The sequence below is a fragment of the Dasypus novemcinctus genome, chromosome 4, assembly GCF_030445035.2.
Source record: "Dasypus novemcinctus isolate mDasNov1 chromosome 4, mDasNov1.1.hap2, whole genome shotgun sequence".
NCBI lineage: Eukaryota > Metazoa > Chordata > Mammalia > Cingulata > Dasypodidae > Dasypus > Dasypus novemcinctus.
The window spans coordinates 119,302,178-119,322,495 of NC_080676.1; the positions used below are offsets into that span (position 1 = coordinate 119,302,178).

The window sequence follows — 20,318 nt, forward strand, 5'->3', positions numbered from 1 at the left end:
AGGGAACAATTACTTAACATATTGAAATCACAAAAAAATTAAAACTATTGAAATTTTAAGTTGATTTGTATCCAATGATATGATATTTCAATAAAGTTAAACATAAAAAATGTGTTTCCATATTATTTTAAATCTATTTCTTTTGGAACATTAGACTACAACACTATTCTCTGAAAGATCTGTATATTAAATATTCTGTATATGACATCACATAAATATATAAAGAAATATTTAAGACAGAAAAAACTAAATATTTATTATATAGATTTTGACATGAATGACTAATTGGTAAATAGAAAATGTCTCATCACTGGGAAAATTTAAACTTCTGAATAACAAGAGACTGTTATATTAGTTCTTTTACTTCCATGATATATTAAGTCAAACATATAACATATGTTACATAAACCAGAGCAAAATGGAAAGAGTTGTATCATATGATTTTAGGGAGCAACTCAAAACATATTAGTGTTTTTGTCTATCAAAATAATATATACTGTATTTCTATCATTAAAAGTTGTTTCCAAACTGGAACAAAAATAATGAACACTGTATTCATTACCTTCCCACTCCCTTCCCCTAGAAAAATAACTTCTTTCAAAGCTCGAATCAGTACTTACTTCGTAAGTGAGAAAAATGCAGTAATAGTCTGACCACTGTTTGAATACATGTGAAAAATAAGTTAATTTCTAGATACTTTATCTGTCCTTCAGAAATCTATATTTAGATTTAGAAAACATCTTTCCCAGAACTAGGAAGCTAAAGAGCAAACTAAATACTTACAAAATTGAATTTGAGAGTCTAGCACAGCTCCATGTTTCCATGTTATTAAAATCATGATGATAATATACCTTTACTAATATTGAGAGCTTGAGATGCCTCATGTAAAATTACTGAATAGTTTAGGCTTGTTTCTAGTAGAGATTAAACATGTGGATTGAATTAGATTCCCATTGATGAGAGCACTTGCCTTAGAAATGATTTAATTACTAGAATTTCTTTTTAATAGACTAGCATATAAAGAGAAAAATATTATTCTGCAATAATTATTCAAAATAATATATTAGAATTTGTATAATTTGAATTCTACAAGAACAGAATGAAAGCATTGAAAATAGTCCCAAAACTCTAAATATTAAGGCTAACTACAAGTAATGGTAGCATCAAGAATATTACATTAAACTTTTATTAAACTATTTTACACACAAAATAGGAATAAAATTGAATATTAGAAAGAAATCTAACCGTAAAACACATCATCATGTTTTTCTTTAGATATGAGACTAAGTCACGTTTGTGATCCTAAAGTAGGATGAATGATAACATAATTTTGAACTGTTGAATAATGAGTTTCTAATAATCTATATAAATTAGGAAGTTATGCATGACTAATAATGTCAAAGTCTTCAATGGAATCATAGAAATCAGGCATTCTATAACATGAATGAACCCCAAAATTAATTTGGGTAAACGTATATACTGCAAATGGTGTTACACAAATGACGAACAGCTAATTTCCAAATTTACCCATGTATTTATTCAGTCTTCAGTGTCAGTCCATAAAGAGAGGTAATTCAGAGATACAAATTTGGAAATCTGATTTTAAAAATAAATTAGTTTTCACAGTGTTATACTAAAAGCCACTGATCATATGCTTTGGATGGATCATATGGTATATCGATACATCTCAACAAAACTGCTTAAAAAACAAAATATTTTGCAAGAATAGCCAGAAACAGCAGCTTTGTACAGCAGGGAAAACAGAGAAAGATTGAGAAGTGAGGAATTTACTTGCTTCTCTCTTTCTTTTCTAGTATTATTATTGAAATAATGAAAATGCTCTAATAATGATTGAAGTGTAGAACATACAACTATGTGATTATACCAAATACCATTGATTGTTTTGGATGAATTGTGTGCTTTATTAATGTGTATCCAAAAAAATTGATGTTTTAAAAATAAATAATAAATTAGTTTTGTCTGTTTATAATTCATATGCACAATTGGACCATGCTTTTTATCTCTTTTTTATAAAATAAAATATCATATTTACCTTTTGTAACATAACTATATTGTGACTTCTTGCCATCTTTATATGTTTATGTATCTCAAAAATCTGGCACAAATTTTGGAATAAAATAAATGCTACACTAAATATTTACTGCTTATTTAGAAGACTAATATAATATACTAATGCTTATATTTCTAAAATCTCTGACTAGCTATAAGTCTGTGATATGGAATGATTATTTTCAAAGGGAGTCATTATTTGTCATCTATCTAGTCATCCATCTATTTATACCCGTCTTTGCCTCATTTAAGAAGAGGTTTAACGGAGATAATTTTTAATAAATAACTTTTGAAATTCCTTTATATTTATAGTTATGGAATCTGTAATGCAGCCAACTCAGAGCTTTTCTCTGTAAGTCAATCTAACAAATAAACTATTCAACGACAGTCATACAGGTATTTGTAAGTACCTGAAAATTGGGCAAAGCCCTGATTTAGTTGAAGGAGAATTACATGGGAAAACAAGACAAAGAATCTCTACTCAGGGACTTTCAATGTAATGGGCAAAATTTGACTATCGATTGCTTATTCATGTAATAGTGCCAAACATTTGAGGACTGTAGTATTGAAGCCAGAATGATCACGAATATTATTAAAATTTTCTTCTGAATGCACATCCATTGCCCATTTGAGACTTCAAAATACTTAATCATGTCTTATTATAATTACATTTGATTTAGTTTCCATAATGAGGAACACAATTTTGTTCAGTTTAAAAATTAAAGTTTCCACCATTTTCTAATTACAAGAACACAAACAAAGGCTAAATTGCTTTACTCTATTTTTAGAATAAGGAAATAGGCATTTCCATTGCCTCATAACTCAGCAGTGATAGAAGCAAATTTCAAGAACAATACGTTTAACTTTAAGGTTGGGCTGCCATGTTCAGTCTGCCCCCAAAGAAACGCTCAGGTAGAAAAAGAAAATTTGAAAGGAATTTTATTTTTAAATTACCTCATTCTCTCTCTCTCAAATTATAACTTAAAATGGGGTTCAGAGTACCATTCTAAAGCATTTCCGAAGTCACAGTATTGGCTTCAAGGTCAGTCAATTAACAGATACTTATCTGCTAATCACAAAGGGATTGAGTTAAATAAGAAACTAGATGACACAGTGTAAAACAACTTTATTTTCAAGCTAATTTCTAAAGAAGAATATTCTTCTATTATCATGTCATTGGCTTTACTTCCATGTACAATAATAGAGTACATCATTGATTGATCTCCATAGAAGGGAAAAACATGCTTTTCTTTCAGTGAATGTGGTTAATAAATGTAATAAATATTATTTTATCATATTGAATTAATCATGCTTATACTGGAAGAAACCCCTTAGATCTTCAGTGGAAAAGTAAAATTATTGCTTACCAAAATAGAAAAGGAAAAAATAGTGGAGAAGGAAAAGTTAATTTCAAGCTCCAAAGAAGATATTATAGGTAATGGAATTTAAAATAAAATTGAGACTATAAAAGCAATTAAGAATGTCCTTTTAAGGAGCAATGCATGAGAGACTGTGATAGCCTCAAATTGTTCATATTTGCATAGAAAAGGTCACAAGATACCATTGGTTCGTTAACACTGAACAAGGGAATTCCTTGGGAAAAGGAAATCAGATGTATATTCCCTTATAGAACATGAAGCTCTTCTTAGAAACACCATACACATGATCTCTATTGTAATATTATGTAATTTGAAATTTTTCCTAAACTGAAGCTCTTTTGCTTGGTTTTAATCAATGTTTTTATGCCCAGAAAAACCCTGATCACAATATTCTAATCCTTAGCATTATCTCTCTAACATTTATTCTAAATCCCTGTGTGTCCCCATACAAACTATGAAACAGCATAATTCAGTTACAATTATGTTGGTTTTTATTGTGTTGCAGCATATTACAAAATGTGAATGGAGAATCAAATAACCCAGTAGTGCCTGTCTCTGGGTACTTTTCTCATTACAATTCTATATGAAACAACATCATTCTGATTATATATATATATATATATGCTTTTTAATTAGTTTTTCAAGACCATTTAAATAGAGGATTGCTAAATGAAAAATGACTAGATGCCCTGAAAACTGAAAACACTCTATGTCAATTTATGGGATAAGTGTTTTTTTAAGAATTTGCCCATTTTCATCCTTATTTAAGTTCATGATGTTTGACCCAGTCTGCAGACATGTGCTTGATCAAAGATGCAAACAACCATATAACTGGTAATTCTAATACTTCTACATCAGTAACAATCATATTCATCTGCTAAGGTTATATGTCATGAGAGTAAATCAAATTGCACATTGAATTTCAAGGAAGAGCATCTGCTTGGACTACATCAAACAACAACAGATGTTGCTAAATCAAATAGCTATCAATCTTAGACTCATAATGTCGTTGATGGGTATTCACATTCAAAGCATAGCTTCAAATGGACAAAGAACATATATCATGTAGTCTAACATTAAATAAAGCCAACTAACAATGAACACCAAGTTTCTTCTTCTCTTTACTCATAGAAGAACCTGACAAAAGGTAGTAAAATAAGCTGATTTGCAGGATGGAGAAGGCATTTCTGTTGTTTTTGTTCTCTGCTTCCATTTTTGTGTTTTGTTTATTTTGGTAAAAGCATCCACACATATATTGCCTCTTTCACATTTAGGGTGCTTTAATGAAAGCATTTACTGAAATGAATTCTAATATATGACATCATTCATAGACATCAAAGAATGATTAAATTATATTTATAATTCTGCAGTTAAACAGATAGCAATGCTAATATATTTTAGGAATGTTTTTGTTAACAAAAACTTGAACCCAAAGCATTTCTCTTCGAGATTTATTTAATCAACAATTTATAATTCTTCACTTGAATTTGAGGCTTTTGAATGTGAAACAATAAGTCAAAATATTTCATTTTGAGAACATGGATTTTTTAAAAAATTTATAATGCTGTAAAGTTATCCCTGTATTTTATTTTTTCTACTAACCATGATCACATTGATATAAATTGAACTTTTACTTCTTTACATATATATTTTCATATGAATAAAATAATTTTTAAAGTTAAATATATGATTTAAAATATATTTTCAAGCTCACCCAAATATTTACAAAACCTTCCAGGGAAACACATAATTACAAAGCACTTGCTAAAACCAACTGAAAGTTTATCGTACTTGTTATCATTGTAGATATTTAACCCTGCTCCTGGAGAGAGGGCTAACTTAATCAATCACATATTAGTTCCTCATTAAAAACATAAAGCACTTTTAACAAAGACTCCTAAAGTCTCACAGTAAAGGAAAGTCAAAGAAAAGTAAGAGGGAGTGTAAAATAACAACCAAGTAAATTCTCCCTTCTAAATCCACAGCCATAAAAGTTTCTATGCATCATATTCACATTGATATAATATTTTATTTAAATCATGATCAAATTATCTCATTAAGAAAAATAAATCATATCTTTCAAAATAATTCAAAAATAAAAATAAAATTTAGACTCTCCACTTTCTGGAAATTTGATTCAAGCGTTCATTTGAAGGAAGGAGAATACCACTGCTGGATCAAATAGAACATTATTTACTTTCACATCATTGTAAATGAATGATGATGACACTTCTACCCATCTAATTATAAGTATTTTGTCCTTTTCTAAGATAATGAGTATTCACTTTCCCTTCCAGAACTACAAGGACACAAGAGTATTAAATTTTAAAGCCATGTAAGCTCCTGAACCATAAAATTATCTTCTCTGTTGCAAAAGGAACTAAATTTGATTCTGCATCCCTAAAAATACCTGTCTATAAATGCACAGGATATGCCCTTACAAACCTGTAATTCCCTGACTCCACTTTAAAAATAAAAGAACCAATAGAAAAAAAGTGTTCTTTTCTTTTATTCTGAAAAAATTAAAAATATTGAAAGTTGGACAAATATTTCTTAGCATATCTTAATTAAAATAATACATATATTACTAGAAAAGTGGTATAACTTGTGCTTCCCTGTAAAAATATTTAAATTTGTCTCCTCTCAGCTGTGAATGCCAAAATTGTATATTTAACTATGATTTGATTTATTATAGAAAACCAAAATTGTGCGTTTTAATTTTCATAGAAGATTTCTTCTAGTAAATTATTTATTTGTTTTAGGGGGAAGTTTATTTTATATCTGCTGATAACTAATCTTCAGAATGATAAATGTTATTACTCTATTTTTTTCATGTTATATGTTCAGCATGTGCTTTAAAAACACTAAAAATATTTATATATAAAATATCTAATGTATTTGAAAATCACTTTTGTTATATATCAATTTGTTTTAATCCAATATGTGCAGCAAAATATATTAACTTATATATGGATAACAATATAGTTTTATATTTTGTCTGTTCTGATTTGCATGATACACTAAATGTATGTATATGCTACTAGATTTTAATAAACCATTTCAAAATGCTCTACATTTGCAGTTTCAAATATTGCAAGTTTACGGTATTAACAACACATCCAAACTAATATAAAACAGATCATTGAGATTTTCTAAAGATAGTTTTAGTTATTGGATTCAAAAAGTATTTTAGCTTTAACATTTTTTTTCCAAATCATTATATATATTTGCATATTGAGCATTGTTAAGATATAATTATTCTTTTTCTTTTTACCTTGATGCTGTCTGATTACACCAGGAATGGTTAATGTGCTTACCTAAAACAGAAAGAAAAAAAACATGATGTCAGTTTCAAAGAGATTTCAGTCTGAATTTCACAATCGACAAATAAGATACGGTAGATAAAAAAATCATAACTCTCATCCAACCTCTATTTCACTTTGTACCCCAGGGATATTTACGGTTGTGACAAAATCAAACAGAATCAGTTATTTCCAAAGCTGGATAGGTAGCATATTCTTTGTAGATGCCTATGCAGCAAGAACATTTGTATTGAGTTGATTACATCTTTTCTTGCCAGTTTTTTTCTGCCACAAACATAATATGAATTAAAACAAAAATATCAACAAAGGTTTCCTGGGATCATGTTACTTCCTCAAGGACCTTAGGAAAGTTCCTACTACAAATGCAGTGTTTCTGGCTCTACTACAGTGTCAACCATACTATCCATATTTATCTGCCTGAGAGATTTTAGAATGCATTTGTTTAGAATTCATTTTATACGGGAAACAATGAAGTTTCTAAAGAATTATTCTGTCTATTAATCAAAAGCACAACAGGTCAATGATAAGATGAAAATGTTACTTTATTCTACTTTATATTAGTGAAATAAGGGGAAAATGTAAATAATTAAAGAGTTGGCATGCTTATAGAGAAGAGCATTCATGATGCTTAAGGGTGGAAAATTTCCTGTCTTCCCACATTCTTCTAAATTTAAGAAAGCGGCCTAAATTATAGGGTATTTCAGTCCCTTCCTCTAAACGAGGTGTGGATTAAGTAGAGATACCTTCCATCATCTGAACTAAGAGGTTAGGAATTCCAAAGATTTAACATGTGAATAATATTTTAGTTGAACTATAAATAAAAAACAAATACTTTTCACTTAAAATCCTATTATAGTCAAAAATTTTAAATGATAAGCTGCTAATTGTTATATATTCATTTTTTAAAAAAACATGTTTTATATTGGGTATTTTAGACTAGAGTTTATGAACCTTCATTGGATTCTGTATTTTTCTGACCACTCTTTTCTGAATTCTGTAAGTTCAGAAATTAGATTTATCATTTCTCTAAAACATCCAGACAGTGTTAGATATATAGTAAAAACACATGTTTTATTATAGAGTGAATTAACAGATGAAAGTATAATTGAACTAGTCATATAGAAAACTAAAAACTAAAGTTAAGCTATCGTCCAATAAAATCTAGAAGAACTGACCACTAATTATAAAGGGAATCTTTGTTCATTTGGTTGGTTATTTGACTTTTACTTAGTAAAGCTCAAAAAAAAAAATCGTTAGTCATTTTTTAAATTGCCTTTGTTCAGAATCAGATTCATTTTTTTAGTCATTTTTTTAATTAAAACTGAATAAAAAAGCAACAGTGTTTTGTGATTCAATAAACTGAAATGGCATATCAATAGGACATTAGGGAGCAATTTGGGCAATTTTAGGCATGTAAAACAACAATTCTAGGTTGATATTTACCAATAAAATATAATTCATTTTCCATAATGTCTGTTTTGAGAGAGTAAATTTCTAATTGGAACATCCTGATCTTCCAATTAGCATGGCTAGGATAGATTTGCACACTTTAGGTAAGACTCAGTTTCCCTGGTTTATATTTTTCCTAAATGATGGAAGTACAGGTAGTTTCCTTTGTTTCCTTTGTGTTTATTTCAAAAGGAATTCTGAAGAATTCAAAAGAAAAACTCTTCTTAGGCGCACAGCACTCTTTACAAAGGAGATTCATGAGTGACCTATAATTACTTTCTATTATGATTTTGATCAATTACTGTTCCTTTTTTTCCCTGTTCAGGGGGAATGGGTTGTGCTTATATCTACTTTCTTTGTTTTCTCCATTATACATACTTAAGATAATCTGAGAAGTGGGCCAGATTGTTTTATTTTTGTTTATTTGTAGAATGTTCTAGATTCTTATGAGAGGATATATTCTAAATTATCACTAACATAATTATGGGAAGACTGTAACTTTTTGAGATTATAATATCAGAAAAAGATTCTCCCCATTATTTTATAATAAGCTAAATACAATGCATTTTTAGGAGTGTTGCAGTTCATTGATAAAAGCATTTTAATTTTAAAATGTCCTATGTCTAGTCTTTGTTCAGGAAACAATATGATTTTAACAGATTGATGTTCTATTTATAGGATGGTTTACATATATTTTTATGTAACTATGCAATATTATCATGTTCTATAATGTTAAACTTTAAAACATGTAGCTGCAAACAAACTATCACTTGCAATTCAGTACAGACTCTCATTGCCTGAATGAATGGAAACCTGAATTTAATATAGATACAGAGTATGTACAACACTTAAAATGGAAATAAATAATGTAGCCTGGATCCTTTAAACATGTCATCTAAATATATCTATACTCATTTTTACAAATAAAGTCACTGAGGCAAGATAAATGCTATATCAGTTTCCTTAACTGATAAATTCCAGGATATACATTGCATATCGTTTGGATCATGATAGTAATAGCAGGGCGTTAGGGATAATATTTCTAACATGCCCTGTGCCCTGGCTTTTGTGGAAGTCTTGTTTCATTAGTTTATGGTGATTTATACCTTCCCATATTAGGGTATTTGCATATAAAATCCCCTAGCTCCTGATTGCTGGGACACACACAATAATTTAAGGTTGGAGGAACTTTTAGGTATGTACTAGCTCAGTCCTCACATTTTAAATAAGAAAAAGTCTAGAGAGGTTGAGTGATTTGCCTAGCCTTGTGCAGGTTTTGATTTATAGTCCAGTTCCCTCCTCACACTCCAGTGCCCCTTTCAATTTACTTTGGATGCCCTCATGCCTTTTTTTTCCTCTCATTCTTAATAAACACATTTTTAATGAAAACAATTAAAATATGATTTCACATATTCACAGCATTCTTATTTGCATCCATTTAATGTTAAAACTTAAATAAAAATAATTTTCACACACACTCACACACATTGCTGCACTTTCAGGATCATGTTCTCTGTTTCCTTTCAGAAAATTCAGTCTGCTCAGCAACTCTATTCCTGCTTTGCTCTGAAGTATTAAAATCTGGCAAACTCTAAATTGCCAGAATTAAGTTACCTCTTGTTAACTTCTAAACAAGACTGAGGAGTTTGTCTTTATGCCTTTACATCATTCTCCTTGAACTGGTACCTTCTGATAAGGAGATACCAGCCTCCCAGTCTGAATGAGTTACTATGATTTTATTTTCCTTTCATATTGTATATTCCAAAACTCTTTTTCCTCACTAATTAAATCCTCTAAGGTCATCTTCCCAAGTAATTTGAGGTTGAAAGTTAGTTGCTTTTTTAAAATTTAATTTATCTTCTCTGTTCTCACACTTGTTCTTCTGGAAGACTTCCTTATGCCCAGCTAAATTTGCTTTCTTTTAATAATATATTCATTATTTAGAGAATAGTATAAATCAGGGGTCAGCAAACTATTTCTGTGAAGGGCCACAGTTAGCGACCACTGATATAAACACTTTTGAGGAAAGAAATTCTAATAAAACCTAGTTTAACAACTCATGATATTGTGGGTATCAAGCAAAGTAGTATCTGTTATAAATAGCCAAGGGGTATATAAAACAAGAGGAAACATGTGTTCATAAAACCGATTTCTAAAATTGCCATGAAGATAACTCTTTGATGGTACTTTTTTGTATTTTATTTCCTGATCTACATATTGAAACAGATCTTTCACCCTGGGACATATTGGGAAATGTGAGATACCATTACTATTGATGAGAGTTACTCCTGTGTACAATGAGTTAAAATACATACCAGGGCAATATTTAGCAGATATCTATAATTTGGCTAAACAATATTGGATTTTTTTAAATGTTGGAAAATTTATTTGTAATTGTGTCTCTTGGTGGTATATAGTGACTCTATGAAATTAGCTAAATAATCCCAAAGAGTCAGGTATACTTTTTAACTTTCTTAACACTAATACATTTTTGAGATCATGAAGTAATTAATATGCAAAAATCTATAAATATAGTATTTCTGAAGAATTTGAAGGATTAAATTCTTTCTTCTTTCATTTGCTCATTTAGATACAATGGGAGGCCTTAGAGCTAGGAGGCAAGTATGTTGACTAATATTCTATTCTTTAACGTTGATTATTGTCTAATGGGGAGTTAGACTTGTAAACTGACAAATCATATGATTTTAAATAATGTTTGATTATAAAGAATTCTTCATAATAAAGGTATTATCCATCTTGTTCTGTTTAAAAAGAAATGGATAAGTATCTTTTTCATAGTGATAAATCTATTTACAGCTATACCTGCATAGCACAATTCAAACATAAGCTTTGGGAAAAATCCCCTGAGTTATCTTCATACATTTGTTACCTTGTTAGCATAATTAATATTTTTTCATATTTAAAAACTTTGTGTTGGATAAATTAGTTCTTGACAATATTCTTTAAGACAATGAGCTTGAGTGACAACATTTATGCTTGGGTCTATTACTTAAAAATTGTAATTAAATTAGAATTTTACTTTTCATGAAAGAGATGGAATTTGATGCAACAACTATTCAAATAACCATCATAATATTCATAGAGAAATTTTGCAATTAATCTTTCACAAAGTATATATCATTTAAAATATAGTTATAAATCCAAAAACACAAAACATAAGCAGACTAAAAATTAAATATCAAGAATTCTGTAAAATTAAAATACAAAATTTGAAAAGACTTCTTTTTAGAATTGGTACTTTTTTCATTTTATATTTCAACCTGATATGCTGAATTCTGACCTATACTTAAAAAACATCAGATGGCTTGAAAATTAGCCTTGTATGTCTTGGTCCTACTCACAAGTTCTAAACAGATGTCAAATGTACCCACATCACTAGGGCTGGTCAAACTTGTTTATGTAATTTAGATCTTCTCTGAGTTTGCCTTTCCACTCACTTCGAGAGTTAAAAGCTAAAGAGCAACTATATTAAACAGAACAAAACAAACAGGACAAAGCAAAAGTAACATTCAAGTCCAAATCTACTCATTCACTTAGCAGCTCTTCCCTCCAATCTTTACATATTTGATATACAAAGCAATAGGTAAAAAGTAGTGATGGTCAGAGACAAATACTGGAGGAATAGTTTACTCCTTTTTGGAAGTTTAGTGGTCACCAATACTGCACATCTCTAAACTGAACAACATCTCTTGGAATAAGATATTTACTTGTCAATCATGTCATAGTGAAAAAAAAATTGAGCTGATTTGACAGCAAAAGAGGTGAAAAAAGAATATAAGCTTTGTGGCTAAAATTAAGAAGAAAGCTGACCTTTTTGGGGAAAAAAGGAAAAGACGTAATTATAAATACAAGACAACAAAAAATAATTCACCCATAAAAAGCCTAAAATATTTCCTTAATTACTAAGTTTTCCTAAAGCTAACATATAATGAATTGAAAGAGGATGGAAAATCAATTACTACATTCTAAATGTTTCTGATACTTACATTCTTCATCAATTACCTGTACTACTTCTCTCTATGATTTTCCTTTCAGTGACTGGTGCAAAAATTTTAAAAAATTGTACAAACATAGTATCTCAAACAGTTTGTACATGGTATACTAAAAGTCCCTTTTCATTTATTACTGTCTAAATATCAATTGTTAAACATCATGACATGAAAGCAAAATAATAAATTTGAAAAGGAGCTTCCTTGATTGGTACACTATGTAGAGAACTCTATGGTAGAGGCATTATAACTTAGTCAAATCACCTGCAGAACTCTATAAATAAAACCAAAAATAAAGCAGCAAGTCATCTAAATGGACTGATTAGGATACCACACATCCCTATTTTTCTAAAGTATCTTCAGGTAGATCTAATATGCAACAGGAATGAGATCCCACTTCTAAAGCCTTAATCTTCTCAAATATGGGTTCAGTTTACTTGTCACTACAGTGTTAATCATTGATACCACTCCAAGACCTTTCAGTCTGATTGTAGCCCACAGTAAGAAATCACTGTTTGTCTGAATGCCAAGTTTTAGCATTGGGGGGAGTTTATAAGGGAACACTGTATTTTTTACATGATTTTTCTGTAAACCTACACCTTCTCTAATTAAAAAAAAAAATAAGGAGAAACTCTTGTACAGATATTTTTAAAGACAAGTTAAAATAAGTTACTAGAACATTGTATCTGATTTTTTAAATGTCACCATTATGTTGAAAAAAATGAGTTCATTAAAATACTGTAAAAATTAGTTAAGTATTTATTTTCTTTATTTTTCAAACAATGAAGATTTTAAAAATTAATATTAAAGTCATTGTTTAAAAAATGAAATTAATTGTGTGATATGATACTGTGAACACATTTGTGTATATGAATATATGCATATATGTATTTAACTAAAACACAGTAATCATTACTACTTGTAGTATTTTCTATTATCTTCCATTATTTTTAATGTTGGTCAGAAACAAGTAAAGGGTTAACATGATTCACTCCTGGGTCATAATCTACAGTTTAAAAAACTGCCCAGTTGTTTTCTGCATGTAAAACATTCTTCATGAACACAATCCAATCCCAGAAAATTACAGAAATATAGGAGATATGATGTATTGGTATATTCCAGAACATAGTCATTTATTTTGCTGCTAATGTATATAATATTTCAGTGAACTTCTATAATGCCCTGGTAGTTATGACAGCTCCATATCTATATTACTCAATGCCATGTGTTATCTAGACATATTGTATCTTTTTTGAAGGTAGAAGAGGCAGAATATTAAGGTTTTACTTATTTATTTATAATTTTACATGACCAACTCCTATTATCAAATTAGGTGTGTGAAGTAATATACAATGTAGCATTGGCAGTACACAATTGTGCATTCAACTAGTAATGCATTGTCTAATTGTAAAACAAAAATACTCAGACAATAAAATTACTTTCAAGAAAGAAGACATAATGATGCTTGCATGCTCTAAATTCACATGAAATAAAATAAATAATGGAACCTAACCTTCTATGATTAATTTCTAAGTAATGAGAACCAAAGCCAGTTACCCCTATTTAAAATTTTGAAAACCAGGAATCATATTTAAAACCTCAAATACTGACATGAAGTTAATGTAATTATTTTGACAATGCCTTTGATTTCCTGATCATGTTTTTTAACAGAAGCATAATTAAGCCAATCTGAAATGGTTATTGCTTTAAATAAACTTTATTAAAAAATTATTACTAAGATAAATATTTTAGTCATGCATTCAGTTTTAGTCCCAATAGTTAATTTTTCCAATGTAGAAATGTTCAAATAAGTAAAATGGCATATATTAAGTATGTATTACTACCATGTCAGCCAAACTTGGATGAGGAACATATTTGAAAATGTTTTTAAATCTGAATAACTTATGGCACCTGCAAAGAAAACATAAATGTCTCTGTTATCTCTATTTCCATTTTTAAAAAGTCAAATAAATCCTCACAATGAGATTATATCATGAGGGAATAGGAGAAGTACTTTCTGTTGACATAAAGAGTAATTGATAAGGTTTTCTTGAATACTTTTACAGAAATGCTGATGTATTACATTTAGGATTACTAGTTAGCTCTCATTTCCTTTCAACTTTGCCTCTGGATAAGCTCAGCTATTCCCAAGAAGAAACACTGATCAAGTACATTTGTCATGCGAGCAACTATAATAAGGTAATTCATCATAGTCTGTCAGAGTTATATTCTAGAAAGATTTCAGCATTTTTATCCTTACTTAAAGATCTGCTGCCACTTCTGTTGAAAATCTGGTAGACATTTTGGACATGTTTAAAAGCCCTTCCAAACTGATAGAAGCAGAAAATTAAGTTATCAGCTATCGAACCTCTGTTGTTGTTTCATTCTTTTTCTTTTTTCACAGAGCATGATCTCTTATTTCCTTCCCTTTTTCTTCTTTTAGTAGCCAATGACCAAAGTATTTCACAATGACAAATGAAGCCTTTCTCAAGAGCCTAATTGAGCAATTTTGTTTTCCTTTGCAAGACCTGATATCCACAACATTCTCAACTTCATTCACTAAAGGGGCAAGAAATAGTGGTTACCAATATAACAGGTAGATTAAGAGTTTCTGAAGAACAAATAAATAAACTCTGCTTCAGTGTGGTACTTTATATCTCAATAATATTTCTTGTCATTCAATTCATCAACTCAATTATATATTATGTGTATCCTTTACTTGAATCTACATTCAATAAAGTTTCATTCTGATGGGCACTTCATTGGGTACTGAAACCTTAAGTTCCCTCTCTTTCATTGTTTCTTTTGTAATACTTCCTGTTTCTTTCAGTGTTTAATTTAAGCCTTTTTTAAAAGTAGTAAATCAGTCTTTTCTTCTGCCAGTTTTAAGCCATCCTGTTACTATCTTAGAAATAGAATTGGATTTAAGAAGAAGAAATGAAACATAGTGTTTTAATTTCACATCTTTTACAAACACATTATGTTATTCTCATAAATTTTATGTAATTAAATAAATATTGAACTTATCATATCCTCATTGGTAACAAAGTATTGCTGATGTATTAAATATAGGACACAGCTCTGCTAAGTGAAAAAATAATATAAATATGAATATAAATAAATGACAAACTTATGTGTAAATATAAACATATTTTTTGCTTTCCAGTATTTTGAATTTCAGTTGTCTGCCATCATATGTAATTTTCCCAGATAACAGATAACAGCATTTTGAAAAATCCAGAGTTGTAGTGCTTTGGTGATTCTTTGTTCTTCCAACCCAAAATATTTATTGAGTACCTACTGTGTACATAGTTCTATTTTCATTTCTAGGAAAACGTTGGTAAACTCTGAAAAATATTTCTCAACCTAAGAGGGAAGAGAGACATAGAGTATAATAATTTACTCTGCATCAGATAGCCATTATATTAATTAAATATACTATTGTAGAATTTGTGAGAGGTTCAATTATTTGCATATAGAAAGGCCAGGACTCAGGAATGATTTTGAGAAGGAAAAATGGTTTCTTGATGGCCGGCTGGACTTGGAGCTTTCTGTTTCAAACCCGAGCCCCCAACAAGATTTTTGAGTTCCTTTTATACAGAGAGGAAAGGGCAGATGGTCCTTTTGTTTTAGTTCTCAATAGGCTTGAATTAGCATATATCTTCCACATCCTAGGTAAGCTTTTAGCATGGACTTCATACATTCTAGATAAGCTCTTAGCACATTTGGTTTGCATTTTCCCTGACTATTTAAAGTTTATAGAGTTTGCATTGATAAACTGTTTCCTGGGACTGGAGTCATTGCCATGGTTACCAAGGGCAGGGCTGCAGCCTCTCGCCATCCCACACCCACAAGTCAGGACAGACAGCTTAGGTTAAGGTTATCTCCGAAGAGACAAAGAGCCTCCCACCCATAGCCTACATCAATACAGTATTTTTTCCACTCATAAGCAGCAGAAGAGCTTTCTAATTTTTTGAGCACTCGGGATTTTATATTGATTTTCTAAGGAAAATAAATGCTAAATTATCCTATTTACCACAGTTTCATAATTCTTGTGTATTTGTTTTGACCAAATCCCGTATTGTTTGTTAGAAAGATTTGAAAATACGTGCACCTAAATTTAAGGTGCTATAAAGATACTTCAGATTTCTGGTTAGTGGTCAACTCCATGAAACATTCTCTCATTGTTTAAAATACTCCATAGTATCTAATCTAAGATCACAAACAAATGCATAGAATTTTTAATCAAATGATAAAATGACCTAATACTTAGTATATTAATAGTTTTACACGCTTATTGCTTCAAGAATTTATGGGTGGGAATGTATGCAAACAAATGTATATATACTCTGCTTATATATTTCTTGAAGTTGAGCTGTTAGGAAGGATAGGCTCTGGAGATTTGGGCCAACTGGGTCTTCATTCTTTTTTTTTCCCTTTCCGCTCTTGTTCTGTTATTACCTCCTTCCCAATGAGTTAATATGTAGGAAATTTCTATATCGTTAAAATTGTTCAGGTATTCAAGGTATTTCAGTATAACCCTAAGGTCTCAAGAAAAAAAATCAAATTTTTTTTTCAATTACTAATAGTAGTCCATGATTTTCATTTCCTTCTTTTTCCTCAAACTAATGTTAAACAACAAAACCTCATGGTGCCAAATGCTGTGTTATTTCAAAATACCACTTTATAAAGCAATTCTAAAGCTAATTTGTACTGTTGTTGAATACTTTCCTTGACTCTAAGCATTCATAAATCTTTGACACCACAGTTGAAATCACCAAGAGGGAATCATTCATTCTTGGACTTAATGTTCTCAAGAACTTAATTGCAAAATTCCCTATGAAAAAACAAGACATTGAGAAATTTACACTACCAGATGGCAAACATTAGCTCTTCAGTAGGAACTCTTCAAATCAACTAAAAGTTAACGTTTCCTCCACCTATCAAAATGGTGTCAGACGTAGGGTCTATTACATCAAAACCAGGAAGTCACCTATTATAAAGACACACTATTATTAATGTTTCAAACTAAGGAGAAGAAACTTTGCCAATTAAACTGCAATACATCATCTGTAATTAAATACATCCCTATTTCAGAGATGTTAGATGCTAAAATGTTGAAAACTTATGTATCTTAGAATTTATCAACTATAGTACTCTGGTCATGGAAAAGCAATTATTCATGCACCCTATGGACTAAATATTCTGCTTTTGTATTCCCTGCAACAAAATAACGAAAGAATAACCAAGTACAGTTTTGGTCATCAAACTTTTCATATGGTCTTTCTTGGGACAAACTGAAATTGTGAAGTGTATAGAAGTGAAATAATATATTTTGGCAATGCATAATTAAATACTTCCCCAATATCATATCATCAGCACAGTATTCATAAATATGCTTACTGACCAGTAAACTTAAAGTTGAATCAATGGGCCAAGACTTTCTATCAGAAAATTTCTAAATAATATTGATAAAGCCTAATTGGACAACTAAGTTTTATTGCATTCATTATATCCATGTTTTAAAAACTTGGATTCTAGCTGTTTTTCTGAAAAATTTTACCAGCTCTACCTATAGAGTTTAACTTATATAATGCATCATTTGCAAAATCTGTTAAGGAATTTCAGGATATCAAGAGAAGAAACCTTAATGTTTTGTCATATTATAGGAACTAAAAACTAATGAAATCTTATAGAGGAACCAGGAATTCTCTGTGGACCCTGCCCCTGATACCATAGCCATCAGGGAAAGAATGTGTAAGCATCTAATTTTATTTTCACTATGTGGGCACAGACCAAGAAACTTCACTTGCTTTTCTTTAAAAGTATGATATTATTCAAACTAAAATCAGTGTCAATTTTTACATGCAGACATGACAGATTTTCATTGCCAAGGCTGCCAATGAGAATGCCAGATTTTAAGATTGAGGCAATTCTTGTTTCAAAACAGTAAATCTACCCAGGGGAGCTGTAGAGAGGCTTAACCAGCAGGGATTCTTAAATACTTGAGTTTCTTGCCACAGACCAGTAAATCAGGATGTGTGAGAAATGTAATATTGTCAGATTGTGATACTCACTAAAGAGGCTTTCAAAATACAAATAGAATACAATCTACAAATCATTTTAGCTTTCCCTTGAGAATATTCCATTATCACTTTTATTTCTTATATTCTGTCCATTACAATATCTATTCAGATATCAACAATATGCTTGGTGTTGTCGTTGTTGCTTTTGTTGTTCTAGGAAGAAGCAACAAGAACATTCCAAAATGTATGCTATAATTAAAATGTATAGGTACAAGAGTTATGATTTTAGCCAAAATAAACAAACGCGGATGATATAAGCTCAGAGTGGTACTCCATATACATGTAGAATACCATTGCTCCTAAACAATCTAAAATCAACAAAAATACATGTAATAACAGGACAAAAAGTATATTCTGTTCTTAGCATGTAAATCATAGTGCAAATATCAGTTATTAGCATTACTTCTCTTAAAGAGATCTCTTTGGCTATCAAAAAATTCGGTAAAACTTATGTGTGTGTATGTGTACATATATATATATATATATGGTGTGTATATATATATTTTTTAAAGATTTATTTTTTTATTTGTTTCTCTCCCCTTCTCCCCCTGCCCCCCACCCCAGTTGTCTGTTCTCTGTGTCCTTTTGTTGCGTGTTCTTTTGTCCGCTTCTGTTGTTGTCAGCAGCAGGGGAATCTGTGTCTCTTTATGTTGAACACAGGCTGCACTTTCTTTCGCGCTGGGCGGCTCTCCTTACGGGGTGCACTCCTTGTGCGTGGGGCTCCCCTAGGCCCACCTTGCGCACATCAGCACTGCACATGGGTCAGTTCCACACAGGTCAAGGAGGCCAGAGGTTTGAACTGCGGACCTTCCATGTGGTAGATGGATGCCCTATCCACTGGGCCAAGTCCGCTTCCCCCAATATGGTATATATTTTCCTTCTAGTTTTTAGATAATATTTAAAGACCAATGATACTTGGCAGTATCTATCCTATAAACCCTGGTCTTCATTCTGTCTCCTTTTTAAGAGAAGTAAAAGGTTAAATATCAAAAATGAGAGATTTTGAGTCATACCAACTTGGTCTTTTATATAATATATCAGTGTTTTTTCAGTTTATACTCATTCATTTGATAAATGTGCTTAACTTGATGAGACAGCTTTTTACACAAGCTTTCATGTTTTCTAATGCCTTCAAAAATCGATTAATATTTTTTCTAGATTCATTTATTCATCTGAATGAAAGTTTATTCTTTGAATACATAAACATAAAGGCCGATAATCTTTTCGAAGTCTCTATTACTTGCCCAAACACTAGAAGATTTAGAGTCAAATAATTTAGCCTCATTTTCTACCAATTCCTCCATATAATCTCTGCAGTAGTGAGAGGTTTTATTTCTTTCATACACACATGAATGTTCCAGACTCTTATGCATTTGCACATGCCAGTCCCTCTAATGAGAACATTTTTATTCCCCTCTGTCCATCAGAGGCACAAGTTTATAAATGATTCTGAGTTATGGTCATACTGATTGTCCAAATGGCCAAAATTGATGTAGTCTCTATTTTGAGTTAAAAATAATAAATGTGCTAGATATATAGACCTGGGTCTTTTCCCTCTTTGACTTATACAAAGTGAATGGAAATGGAGAAAAAAAGGAATTTGGCCCAAATAATGTAGAAGAAACTAGAAAAAGAATTTTAATTATAGCAAATTCTAATTTAATGCTAATAAACATTACTTCTGCGATATTAAAAAACAATAAATTTAAACTAAAATGAAATGCAATTTCAGAAGAAACACAAACAAAATGGGTGAAGATGGCAGACATCCTTAGGTTTTATTTATCTTTTAATACCTCAAACTTAATGACAGTGCCCGGCACAAGTGAAACACTAGAAATTTGATGAATAAACTACAGAGATTCCAAAGAGTGTAGAAGGTCAATGCAGGATTAACGGATGAGAGCAAAAATACATAGTTATTTAATTTCTAATTTGGTCTAATTTTCTAAATGAAAAAGAAAGACATTTAAGTTAGAAAGAGTGGGGAAAGTAATATTA

At 30.4% G+C, this 20,318-nt stretch overlaps 1 protein-coding gene across 15 annotated transcripts in view; it reads right to left on the bottom strand.

Annotated features, from left to right (window-relative positions):
- The window catches only part of CADM2 (cell adhesion molecule 2), a 1,196,245-nt gene that overhangs the window by 568,034 nt on the left and 607,893 nt on the right, over nucleotides 1-20,318 (bottom strand). For 11 of the 15 annotated variants that reach the window (XM_071214896.1, XM_071214894.1, XM_071214895.1 and 8 more), the window contains exon 3: nucleotides 6,724-6,766. The exons of the other annotated variants lie outside the window; for them this stretch is intronic. In XM_071214896.1, coding sequence (XP_071070997.1) covers nucleotides 6,724-6,766 — 43 coding nt within the window. The remainder of the gene's footprint in view (nucleotides 1-6,723; nucleotides 6,767-20,318) is intronic. 15 annotated transcript variants of the gene reach the window in all.